The sequence below is a fragment of the Engystomops pustulosus genome, chromosome 1 (genome assembly GCF_040894005.1).
Source record: "Engystomops pustulosus chromosome 1, aEngPut4.maternal, whole genome shotgun sequence".
Lineage (NCBI taxonomy): Eukaryota > Metazoa > Chordata > Amphibia > Anura > Leptodactylidae > Engystomops > Engystomops pustulosus.
The window spans coordinates 118062174-118074916 of NC_092411.1; the positions used below are offsets into that span (position 1 = coordinate 118062174).

Genomic DNA, 12743 nt, shown 5'->3' on the forward strand with positions numbered 1-12743 from the left:
GGACACATTTTTTTGGTCTTCATGACAATTGGATTTTAAAAATGTTGTATTGTCATAAGGATTAACAATAATGCTAAATTGCAGATACAATTGTTAACTGTTACAGCTATTTATTGTAGCCTGAAGCTAAAGTACAAAAAATTACCAGCTTCCACAAGTCCGTTTGTAACTCGGGGTCATCTGTAAGTTGGGTGTTCTTAAGTAGGGGACCCCCTTTACTAAACAACTCAAGCAGATACTTTTAGAACAACCACAAGGCGGATGTGGAAAATGAGTTTGACAACCCTGGTGTAGAGGATAAGCATGTAAACTCAAGAAACAATCATATTTCCGATTAATAAATAATTATAGAATGGAAATGGCCAATAAAAAAGCGACGGAATATAAAAACTGTATACAATTAATTTCACTTTGTGAAAGGAGTCTTCTAATTGTTTCATTTCCGCACCACACAGCTAATTTCATGTACTGTGCATAGTGAGTCGTCAGAGAAGATGCAAAGATAATAAGCACACTGAAAGTCCATTTACTTTATTACAATGCCGTATATTTTACCATATGTTGGCATCGAATACCCCTGAGACTGCTATAAATTATATATAATGTATATAATTATGCATAATATCACACTTAAGGGCATTTTACTACTGAACAGTCTGCATTTACACATGCTATACAAAAAAAAAAAATGAAACATTTCAAAATGCTTAAATGGGCTGATGGATCTTTGGTTTTTGTTACAAAAAAACCCCAAACATTCATAATACAGCTACCAACAAAGGCAACTTAATTGACAAGATCAAGGAAAAGCTGTATGCCATATTCTTTGGATAAACAAGGAATATTGTGTTGCCTCCAATGGGTCATACCTTCTGTCACAGTATAGTTTCACGCACAACCCCGATGAGACTGTGAGGCCTTTCTTTGACAGTCCTTTTGCATCTCAAACTATTGTCTCTCTGGGTTTGTGTAGTGCAAAAAGTGCTTAAATCCCCACAACTGTCCAGATGTAGAACTCCTGGATGTCTTCTGTTTGGCTGTCTTTGAGTTGTTGATACAGGCTGCTGGCTTGGCCCCATAACCTTCAGATTAATGAATGAGAATAAAATATAAAAAACATATCCTTTCTTTTGGTGCCAAACAGTTAAAAAAGAGGGAATTCGATCTGTATCTGCAACTCACATTTTCAAATATGGTTTTTAAGATGAGAATCTTATCTTCAACATGACACAAAATCATGTTTCTAGGTGCTATAGAACTGAAGATAGGGGCATCTAAAGTGACACTCTCCATACACGACTTTGTGGGATTTTTTTTATAGGTAAAAGGGCAAGATTTCACATGAAAGAGGGAATTCTAGAAAGGACATTTCATACTGTTCCATCAGGGCCTAGTAATTTAATGGGGTAAAATCTGGTGATATGTACCCTTACCAATATATATATATATATACTCTCTCTCTTGTTCCAAAACTGACTATATATCATTTATCTGTCATGATTTTATTTACACATAACTTATTTTATACAGCTGAAACTGAGTTTGATATAGAGTTAACTTACCTGTTCTAGGAAGTTAGCACTTAGAATGGCTTCATCCATGTGTTCTTCATCTGACTTTAACACAGTTTTGATGCTCTCTACCAGTTCACGGACATCTCGTGACATATGACAAGATGGCTCTTCTAAAAACCTAGTGACTAAGAGCTTAGTGTCCATGTACGATCTATAATCAACCAATGACCTAGGTCTTGATCGAGCAGCTTTTGCTCTTAAAGCACGTCTCAATGTGACAGTTGTCACTGGTGGTCTCAGTTCTGTTTGAGTAGCAGCTTCACAGCTTGGAATTGTACCTAAACAGAAAACAGGGGGGGGGGGGTGTTATGAATGCATGTACTCCAGAGTTGTGGGATGTTTCTTTCTTTACAGGTTTGTACAGGTTTGTATACAAAAACATGGCAGTGTTGTGTTACTTTTTGGTACTTACAATTGCACAGTTTCTATTATCTCTAAAAGTGCTACAATTTCTCCTAAAAAATTTCTGATCATAAAATAAACTACTATATCCTTATCCTGATTCCAGTATTACCTCTTGGAGGAAGATCATGGATTACTGGATCACTGTGTGATCTCTTCCGTTGTGGTACATTGGCTAGTTCACCTTCTGTATTTTGCTGTGCAGGGGAGGAGGATACATGTATGACTTCTGTATTTGAACAGCCAGCAACTTCTGTAGATATCAAAATCAGCTCAGATTTATTTTCTTAGTAAGCCATTTATAAAAAAAAAAATCATTCAATGAATATTAAAAAGGAATCAACACGAGTCCTGATATTACAATTCATTTGCCAGCTGAACATGCGCTGTGGGTGTTCCCTCAGTGATGTAACTGTCCAGATATTAACAGTTACATCACTAGGAAGACACCCTGAACATCTGTAGAAAAATATTGGCTGCAAAATGCATGCCTCTGCCTGTATATGTACCTGTACCTTTGCCTCCTTTAAGAGCTTCAGCCTTTCCCTGTTCTCTCTTCTGCATATACACAGCTTCCTGTTTCTCACTCCTTCAGTCTGTCCTAATGGCATCTTCCACGGTGCCTCTTTTTCTCAAAGTCCGTCATACAGGTAGACAGACACAGGTACAGGGGATGGGGAAGAGCAGAATGAGTCATAACTCTCCTGTTTCAGCCCCTCCTTTTCATAAGGACTTAGACATGTAAATAAAGATTCATGGAGAGATGGCAGACAACACTAAAGTCAATAGCAGGACTGTTGAATCATTTGATAAACATTAACCCCTTAACGCTCTGCGCCGTAGCTCTACGGCGCAGAGGTATAAGGGATGTATGAAGAGGGCTCACGGGCTGAGTCCTCTTCATACAGAGGTGGGGGTTTTTGCATTTTGCAAAAACCCCCACCGCTAATAACCACGGTCGGTGCTTGCACCGATCGCGGCTATTAACCCTCTCGACGCCGCCGGCAAAGTCTTTTAAACGCCGCCGGCGCGCGGGCGCCGCCATCTTTTTTCCGATCACCGTGCCCCCGAACGTCATCGGGGGGCGACGATCGGTTACCAGTGTAGCCTCGGGCCTTCTTTTGACACGAGGCTACATGGCTTATGCAGGTTCGTTACAATGAGCCAGTGGCTCATTGTAATGTATGACCTGCAAAAATGCCATATATTGCAATACTGTAGTATTGCAGTATATGGTAGGAGCGATCTGACCATCTAGGGTTAATGTATCCTAGATGGTCTAAAAAATAAAAAAAATTTATAAAATATTAAAAGTTCAAATCACCCCCCTTTCCCTAGAACGGATATAAAACATAATAAACAGTAAAAATCACAAACATATTAGGTATCGCCGTGTCCCAAAATGCCCGATCTATCAAAATATAAAAACGGTTACGGGCGGCGGTGACCTCCGAGGCGGGAAATGGCGCCCAAATGTCCGAAATGCGACTTTTACACCTTTTTACATAACATAAAAAATGAAATAAAAAATGATCAAAATGTCGCACAGACCTGAAAATGGTAGCAATGAAAACGTCGCCTCATTTTGCAAAAAAATTACCCCTCACACATCTCCGTGCGCCAAAGTATGAAAAAGTTATTAGCGTCAGAAGATGGCAAAAATTTTTTTTTCTTTTTTGTACACATTCGTTTAATTTTTGAAAAAAACCTATATAAATTTGGTATCACCGCGATCGCACCGAACCAAAGAATAAAGTAGGCGTGTTATTTGGAGCGAAGAGTGAAAGTCGTAAAAACTAAGCCCACAAGAACGTGACGCACGTGCGGTTTTTTTTCAATTTTTCCACATTTGGAATTTTTTTTCAACTTCGCAGTACACGGCATGTTAAAATAAATAACATCACGGGAAAGTAAAATTTGTTACGCACAAAATAAGCCCTCACACAGGTCTGTACACGTAAAAATGAAAAAGTTATGGATTTTTTAAGTTGGAGAGCGAGAAATGAGCCGAAAAACCCTGCGTCCTTAAGGGGTTAATAATAATAATTCCTTTGTTTATATTGCGCACACAGATATCCCCAGCACTGGGGCTTACAATCTAATCAACCTACCAGTATGTTTCGGAGTGTGGGAAGTGTGGGAAAACAGAGGGCCGAAGGATTATTATTAACCCCTTATTTTCAGTTTTCAGATTAATGACCAGACTCGATTTTTCAAATCTGCCCTGTGTCACGATAATTGGTTATAACTTCGGAACACTTTAACATGTCTAGGCGATTTTGAGAATGTTTTCTCGTGACACATCGTACTTCATGTTAGTTGTAAAATTTAAGTGATAGGTTTTGCGTTTCTGTCTGAAAAAAAAAGTGAAAATTTGGCAAAAGTTTGTAAAAATTCTTCATTTTCCAAGTTTGAAATGTTCTGCTTTCTAGACAGGAAGTAAAACCACGCAAAAAGCTTGATAATTAAACATTTACGGAATGTCTGCTTTATGTTGAGATGATATTTTATGCATTCTGTCATTTTTCTAGGATGTTATGAGGCGCAGAACTTTAGGTGCCATTTTTCTCATTTTCATGAAAATCACCAAAACTCACATTTTGAGAGACAACTCAGCTTCCAAGTGACTTTGAGAGGCCTAAATAATAGTAAAATCCCATAAAGTAGCCCACTATAGAAACTTCACCCCTCAATGTATGTAAACCAACTTCTATTAAGTCTATTAACCCTTTAAGTGTTTCACATGGGTTAAAACAATATGGACCTGCGATTTAGAAACATTTGAATTTTTGGGGACAATACATTCCCTTAGGCCAAAACTAACCGTTTCATTATAAATTAAATGATGAAACGCTCTGCAACATTTGATGCCCAATTTCTCCCGAGTGTACTGATACCCCATATGTGGTGGTAAACTGCTGTATGAGCGCACGGCCGGGCATTGAATGAAAGCAGCGCCATTTACAGCAGATTTGTACAAGCTATAAATTTTAATTTTTTTGGTAATGCGAACATACGAGGGCTTATTATTTGCGGGATGAGATACAAATAATTTTGGGGGTCTAAAGCTTATTCATGAGATTTTATTAACTATTTCAAGGGGGACACAAACAAAATCATCAATTTTTATTTGGGTTTTTAGCACTCCACCCCCCCCCCTCACCGTAACGTAAAAATTAATTTTTATCTCTATTCTCTGGTTCACTACGATTGCAGTGATACCTCATTTATATAGGTATTCTTATCTTTGCTCAATTTTACTGAGCAAAATCAATATTGGAGGAAATCACTTTTTTCTTTTTACTATCGACAACTTTTCAGGGCCATAACTTCTTTTTTTTCTGTTGTCATATCTGGTTGAGGGCTTATTTTTTTTCACGAAAAGAGTTTTTCAGTCGTATCATATTAGGGAACGTAGCTTTTTTTGATCACTTTTTAGAAAATCTTTTTTGATGGTGTTTGATGAAAAATTGTATATTACAGGAAGTTTTTCATGTTTTTTTTTTAAGTTGTTCACCAAGCGGGTTCAATATTGATTTAGGTTTATTGTACAGGTTAATACGGACGCAGTGATACCAAATATGTACAGGCAGTCCCCGGGTTACGTACAAGATAGGGTCCGTAGGTTTGTTCTTAAGTTGAATTTGTATGTAAGTCGAAACTGTATATTTTATAATTGTAGATCCAGACAAAAACATTGGTCCCAGTGACAATTGGAGTTAAAATATTTTTTGCTGTAATGGGACCAAGGATTATGAATAAAGCTTCATTACAGACGCCTTACAGCTGATCATTGCAGCCTGGGACTATACTAACATCCAGAGAGGTCACCACAGGTCAGAGGGGTCTGTCTGTAACTATGGGTTGTCTGTAAGTCGGGTGTCCTTAAGTAGGGGACCGCCTGTACTTTTATGTGTTTAATATACTTTATTTGCATTTTATGTGTAACTGGGGAGATTATGGAACTTTTATTTTTATTTATTTATTTAATCATATTATAAAATGACTCAATTTTTTTTTTTAACCTTTTTTACATTCTCTTTTCCTTGGCGTGAAAAAGCGTTCATGCGATCGCTTGTTCAAGCCTTTACACTGCAACACACAGCATGCTCAGTTACATACAACCGGGACCTGCCAGGAGGCGGAACCCGACTGGGACAGAAGCTGACAGCTGCACACCAAGGGGGTGGGGAAGGTCAGATCCACGATGGGGACACTTACACACCGCGGTAATGCTTGATGGTGTCAGTGCCGGGTCTGGGCTGCGATATCGCCGCCGTAGAAAGGCGTCACATCCGAAGAAGTGACGCCCTCACTTAAGCAGTCATTAAGGGGATAAGGCACTAAAGGCACATAGGAAACTTATGTAAAAGATTGGCCAATCCTTTAACGAGTTATAATTGTAAATACAAAAAAGAATTCATAACTTTTATTGAATAGGATATTTAACAATACAACACCATAGTTTGCAGTCCCTTTTTCAAAGTGATGAAAAACCATATAATGGTAACAATAAAAAATAGCACAAGCAGCTTTATAAAAATAAATCTTAAAAAAATGTTTGTAGATAAAGTAAAGTAGATAATCATAAAGAGATAAAAAGGTAACGTGTTAAGAAAAAAATTAAAGAAAAAAAAAATCTATGGCTTTTTTATCTTCTTAAATCCTTCCCACAAACAATTTTTGTCCCTATGGCTGTAGGGTATATTAATAATTAAAACATTTTTTTATGTGGATGGTTTTTCTGCTTTCACTATATTTCTTTAATTCTACTCACCTGATGTGCTTGCCACTCTTTGCAGAGCCATCGTAGTGTTGGTTGAACAGTCAGTAACTTCCACATCTGATTCCTTTAAATATGAACAAAAATGATGTGACTGAGCTATACACAAAAGCAGAGCTGCCCTTTCTGGAGCCGCAAGCAAAGTTAAGTCTAGGGCCCCCCTAATGCACAGCTTTGCTGCAACTTAAATTGCTCCTGCAATGACTTAAAGCACACAGGGAGGATGGGTGCAAGCACATAAAATTTGCTAGAATTATCCAAATTTTGTCCACAATTCAAATTTTTCAAAACACAATGAATACAACAGTTTCAGCCCAGGGGAAACATTTGTAGACAACATTGCAGACCACAGTGACTGGTAGTGTGCCCATACAATACATTGACAGTGGTTACTGAAAAAAAAACAAAAAAAACACAACATCAGTAAGTTGAAACTAAAATGAACAATCACCATTGTTTCCTCTAGTGAATGACTTTGGTTAACAACAGATTCATATGGTGGAGGGGGCTCCACAGGGCAAAACACTTCAACCCCTTTGAACCTGGATCCATAAATGTGGGGAAGAGGAATCATCTCATTACCAACCATTCTGAAAGGAAAGAGACATATGATTATTGCTTTACCAATCAACTAATTTCCATTGCCAGATGGTGAGCCCTCATAGGCATGGTCATAGCATATAATATAAGCTAATTTATTACACACCAATAATATATGTTGAATGTATAACGTGTAAAATATATCATGGTAAAATTAAAGTACATAATTAAAAACATCTGGTTAACATACATTGCAGCACTGTTATGTTGTTATCATGGAAACAACTTAAAAATATTTTTAAAGAACCAGATTTTTAACAAGTGGAAAAGAGTGTTGAAAATTTTGCCAGGAGTAGATGTCACAGAAAAGTAACCCCTCGTTCAGACAAGGTAATGTTCTAAGACTCTTTTTGCATGCTAAATCTTAAAGGACACCTGTCATCAGGTCTGTGTCACTTGTCCTGTCACCTCTACCTGTTGGAGCAGCTCACAAGGATCCCATCCCAGCCTTTATCTAGTTATTTCATACATTAATCATTGTAAAATCATCTATTTTTTATCATGTAAATGAGGCTGGTCACATGGTCAGAGGCAGTGATGTCACCCCTGTTCCCCCTCCCCTCTCCTCCCCCTGCTCATGTCTGTGTGTAATGTATAGTAAAGCATGGCTAGTGTGTGCTGCATCCTAGTGTGTGCTGCATCCTAATATACAGGTGAGAGACACAGACATCAGCTACACATGAATCTGACATGTTCTGCTGTAACATGGCTGCCTGGAGCTGCTGTATCTCTCCTAAACACACACACATGCACACACAGGCTGCAGGGGGCGTGGCCACCAGCACCAGGAAGCACATCATTATACAGCCTCACATCATTATACAGGCTGTCAGTCAAGCACTGGGGGTGTGACTGTGCCTCCCACTCATGAATAGAGTGGACAGCTTGAATATGCTAATGCTTCATTGGACATTTCACAGGTCATTTGCATACAGCTTTAGGACCTCATTGCTTAGGTTTACAGGCATGTAGAGGGACAATGAAGGGATAGAGGCAATGCTCTCTAATTGCAGTTTATGAAAATATATTTAGTTTAGGGGGGTTATTTTGCATGACGGGTTCTCTTTAAAGTTCAAGACAGTACATTAAAAGATAACCTGTCACCTGGGTCCTAATTTTCACTAAAGACAGGTTGTAGAAGCGCAAAGCATTTGTATTACAATATAATTGTGTGCTATAACTTACCTTGCACCATGACAAGATCCTCTGTGTAGTAACAGGTGTTGGGCTTTGGTTTGGCTGCATTTCAAAAAACAATATGTGACTTGTCTGTGTTGCTCACTCTTCAGTTTTTTGCCCGCACCTTTGTGCTCCGTTACAGCTCCTCCCTCCTGCTCCTACACAGAGGTCACAGCCTGGTCACCTGACATCAGTGGGGGATGGAGGAGCTGTACAGGAGCACAAAGATGGAAGCAGTCTGTAGTACAGACCAGTCAGAAGTTGTTTTTTGAAATGCATCCAAACCAGAGCCCCTTCCCAGAGGCCGCTCCAGAGTCTCCGGCCTTCCCAGAGGCCGCTCCAGAGTCTCCAGCCTTCCCAGAGGCCGCTCCAGAGTCTCCAGCCTTCCCAGAGGCCGCTCCAGAGTCCTCAAGATGTCCTCGGCTCTTTCCATGCCAGGTCCAAGCACTTTGTTGGGGTTTGTCCCTTTTTTCTGCTTTCCTCCTCAGGTGTCCCGACACGAGAAGAATTGGAGGAGGTGAAAGAAAAAGTGGGGTCGGAAGAAGAAGAGAAGAAGGGCCCTAAAGAGGGGGGGGGGGGTGCCCCTGCTCCCCCCACCTGTACTCACCTCTCCAGGCTCCTGGCTCCGCACGCCTCGTTCCTTCGAGGTCACGCGCTCCCACTGCTAGGGTGCACGCTGATTCATCTTGATTTAAAGGGCCAGCGTCCCTCTAATTGGTGCTGGCTAATCCGGCACCTCCCTCCACTCTCTGCCGGATCTTCAAGTCATTCCCTGAAGGGAAAGCCCTCCTGTGCTTCCTAGTGTTCCAGCGTTCGCAGGTCTCCTCCATGTGTCTATTCTCCAGTGTTCTTCGATTTCCCATGTCCCTGTGTTCCCGTGTTCCTGTGGGGGTCCTGAGGTCCTGCCTACCCGAGGTCCTGCCTACCCTGCTTCCCTACCTTGGCTGCCACCGCGGGCCTAGTCGCACCCGTGAAAAAACCTGGTAGCTTTCTGCCGCAGAAAGACCATCCCGCTTTGCAAGGGGCTCTGGCGAAGACCAGGGGCCACTTTCTGGTCACAGGTTGCGGCTTGTACCATCATCTCCCGCGGTGGTCCAGACTTTAGCCTCAAGAGACTCTCCCACACCCCAGTGTGTGACAAAAGGGACAGGTTGTTAAGAGGTTAAAAGTGTGGAGCATAAACTAATGCCCACAAATCAAACAATGGTTGTTATTTTTTATGCAAATTTCAACAACCTTTGACCATTATCATCAGTTATTTATGTTGCAGCATTAAATGCAGTGCCGTGATTAACCAGTACTTAACTCGTTTGGCTCTCCCGGTGTCCCATGCAGTGGTTGGTCAGAGCTGATGCCACACTCCGACTAATTCAGCCAGGGCACTCCCACCCGCCACCGTGTCCAAGCACCTGATACATGGCTGGGACAGTGGTTGGGTGAGCGTGCCAAATCTCAATTATCAGAAGTGGAAGGACCATTCAACTACGAACGGTCCCCTACTTAAGGACACCCGACTTACAGACAAACCCTATTTACAGACAGACCTCTCTTGCCACTGTGACGTTTGGTGAAGCTCTCTGGATGCTTTACTTTAAGTCCCAGATTGCAATGATAAACTGTTAGATGTCTGTAATGAAGTTTTATTGATAATCCTTGTTCCCATTGAAGCACAAAATGTTTAAATTCCAATTGTCTCTGTACTTCCAGACAACAATTCTTTTTGGTCCCAATTATAAAAAATACAGTTCTGACTTACACACAAATTCAACTTAAGAGCAAACCTATGGAACCTATCTTGTATGTAACTGCCTGTAAATATTTCGAAAGATATTATCTCTCTTTTCACCACAATAATTAAAGATTTTTTAATATACTCAGGACATGTGTTTTTATTGACATGATTCTAAGGCTGAATTCACACTGACGTGTGCCTGCCGTACTGTAGCATGGCAAGCACACGTTGGTGCCAGGGAGAGGAAGATGGGGTGAGCACTGCTCACCCCCGCCCCTCTCCATAGAGGACCATGGGGCACAGCGCTGTTTGCCGACAAAAGATAGGACATGTCCTATCTTTTCACGGCTACAGAATGGTACCGTACTGCTCCATCCTGCTCCATATCTGGTGTATATACGTCCCCCAATGGCCGTGTGAATCCTTGTGCAATGTTATAATGTGTCCATATTATACTATATTGTGGACAAGCAATGTGGATCATGGAATCATTAGATAATGATATAAAACATTTCATGTTGAATTATGAAAGGACTCATACAAGTTAACATTGAATGTCAATCATTTAACCCCTTAACGACTTGGCCCTTTTTCGCTGTTGTGATGTAATAAATGTAAAAAAATTAAAAACAGTTTGTACAAAATAAAATGTACTTATTCTGCCATATTCTGACACCAATAACTTTTTCATACTACAGTTAACAAAACTATGTGAGGTGTCAATTTTTGTGGGGAAAGCTGACATTTCTTTGTTACAATTTTGGGGACTATATGTCCTTTTGATCACTTTTTATTACATTTTGTAGGTGTTGTGTAGTGGCAAAAAAGTGCTGTTTTGGAAATTTTCCATTGTGATATATATTTTGTAAGATTGGGACTTTAAATATGTGGTGATACCTAGCATGTTTATTATTTTATTTATTTTTATATCAGTTCTAGGAAAAGGGGGGCGATTATTTGAAAATTTTTGTTTTACTCCCTAGGGTAGTGGTGGCGAACCTATGGCACGGGTGCCAAAGGTGTCACTGAAAGCAATCTCTGTGGGCACTCAGGCTGTCACCCTAGCCAAGAGTTTGCTAGGCAAGACTCAAGGCCTCCTCCTGTAGTGCAAGGAAACCCAGGACATTACATGCTCCATTCTATTTTCAAACACATCCCTGAGCTGAGACAACTGGAGCAGAGAGGAGGTGTGGACACGGCTGGGTGACCATTAGAGCTAAGGATCCAGGCCCTGTGTTTCTTATTGATCAGAGGACCCCGAAGAAAAGCTAAAATGATACACAAAATTTCTTTCTACTGTATCAGTGTCATCATGTTGGCATTTTGCAATAAAGAAGTGGGTACTCGTTGTCGTTTGGGCACTCGGTCTCTAAAAGGTTCACCATCACTGCTCTAGGGGGTCTGATCGCTCAACTATTGTGGTATATAGAGAATTTGCTATTGATTTGTAGATCTACAGATCTTGCCAAATGACCTCGTCCTGGAGTCTCATAAAGACTCCAGCCTCTCATGAGAATGGCAAGTAAGCTTTATTGAATGAGCATAAGTCAAAGTTACATACATTTGCACAGACATACTGCGTATACTGTATCGCAGCATAGACTGCAGCACAAAATATACAGTAAATTAAGATTCATACATAGTGTTTACAGCACACAGGAGTATAATTCTCAACTATGCCATGAAAAACACTAAACTAGCATGCTGCTCGCTCAATTGACCTAACTAAACACGCATTGCATCTCAATTTTGGCAACGACAAAGTGTAAAAATGGAAAAAGGGTGTGGGGTGAAAGGGGAGAGGGTAAGGGTAACACTTGCCCAAAGCTTTATTGAAAGACAGAAACAGAAGGGGGAAAAATAAGGAAGGGAACCTAGCAAAAGTTTGGGCCATTTGCATAATGTATGCATGACCCACAATCCCTTGCAAAAGTCCAATTCAAGTGAAAAGTGAGTGTTTTCTGGCGTTTGCCAGATAAACACAGCTTGCATTTCCTAACACACCTAATCGAAGTCCAGCATTTCATACAAAAGTCCTGAACTTGTGCAAAGCGTAGATGTCTTGTAAAGTCCGAAAAAGCGGCTTCTGCCTGGATTCTCCCTGAGGGACGCAGTGGGCGCCCGGGGAGGCGAACCTAGCTCACAGCAGGGGGTCCAAATCCATTTAGGCGTCAACCTGGCTTGCTGTTACTGTGTCCTCACAGATAAGACATAGGGGCACATTTACTAAGGGTCCGCAGCCGCGAATCCGTCGGGTTTTTCCGGAATATTTCCTCTTTGCGCTGTATTTCACGGAATTGTGGCGCACGCGATCGATTTTTGGCGCAATCGCGCAGACTTTCGCGCGACAGAAATCGGGGGGCGTGGCCACCGGACAACCCGAAGGATTCGGAAAAACCGCAGAATTTAAAAAGCCATTTGTGTCGCAAGATCAAGCACTCACATACACCAGAAAAAAGCAGGTGAACTCCAG

The 12743-nt window shown here is 40.8% G+C and overlaps 1 protein-coding gene across 3 annotated transcripts in view; it reads right to left on the reverse strand.

Annotated features, from left to right (window-relative positions):
• Positions 1-515: 515 nt before the first annotated feature.
• Positions 516-12743, reverse strand: part of ENTREP1 (endosomal transmembrane epsin interactor 1) — a 55619-nt gene continuing 43391 nt past the window's right edge. For 2 of the 3 annotated variants that reach the window (XM_072151168.1, XM_072151186.1), the window contains exons 7-11: positions 7211-7349; positions 6754-6826; positions 2089-2262; positions 1563-1852; positions 516-1082 (exon numbers count right to left, since the gene is read on the reverse strand). In XM_072151168.1, the coding sequence (XP_072007269.1) occupies positions 876-1082; positions 1563-1852; positions 2089-2262; positions 6754-6826; positions 7211-7349 (883 nt within the window). In that variant the 3' untranslated portion in view covers positions 516-875. The remainder of the gene's footprint in view (positions 1083-1562; positions 1853-2088; positions 2263-6753; positions 6827-7210; positions 7350-12743) is intronic. The other variant, XM_072151177.1, reaches the window with a different exon arrangement.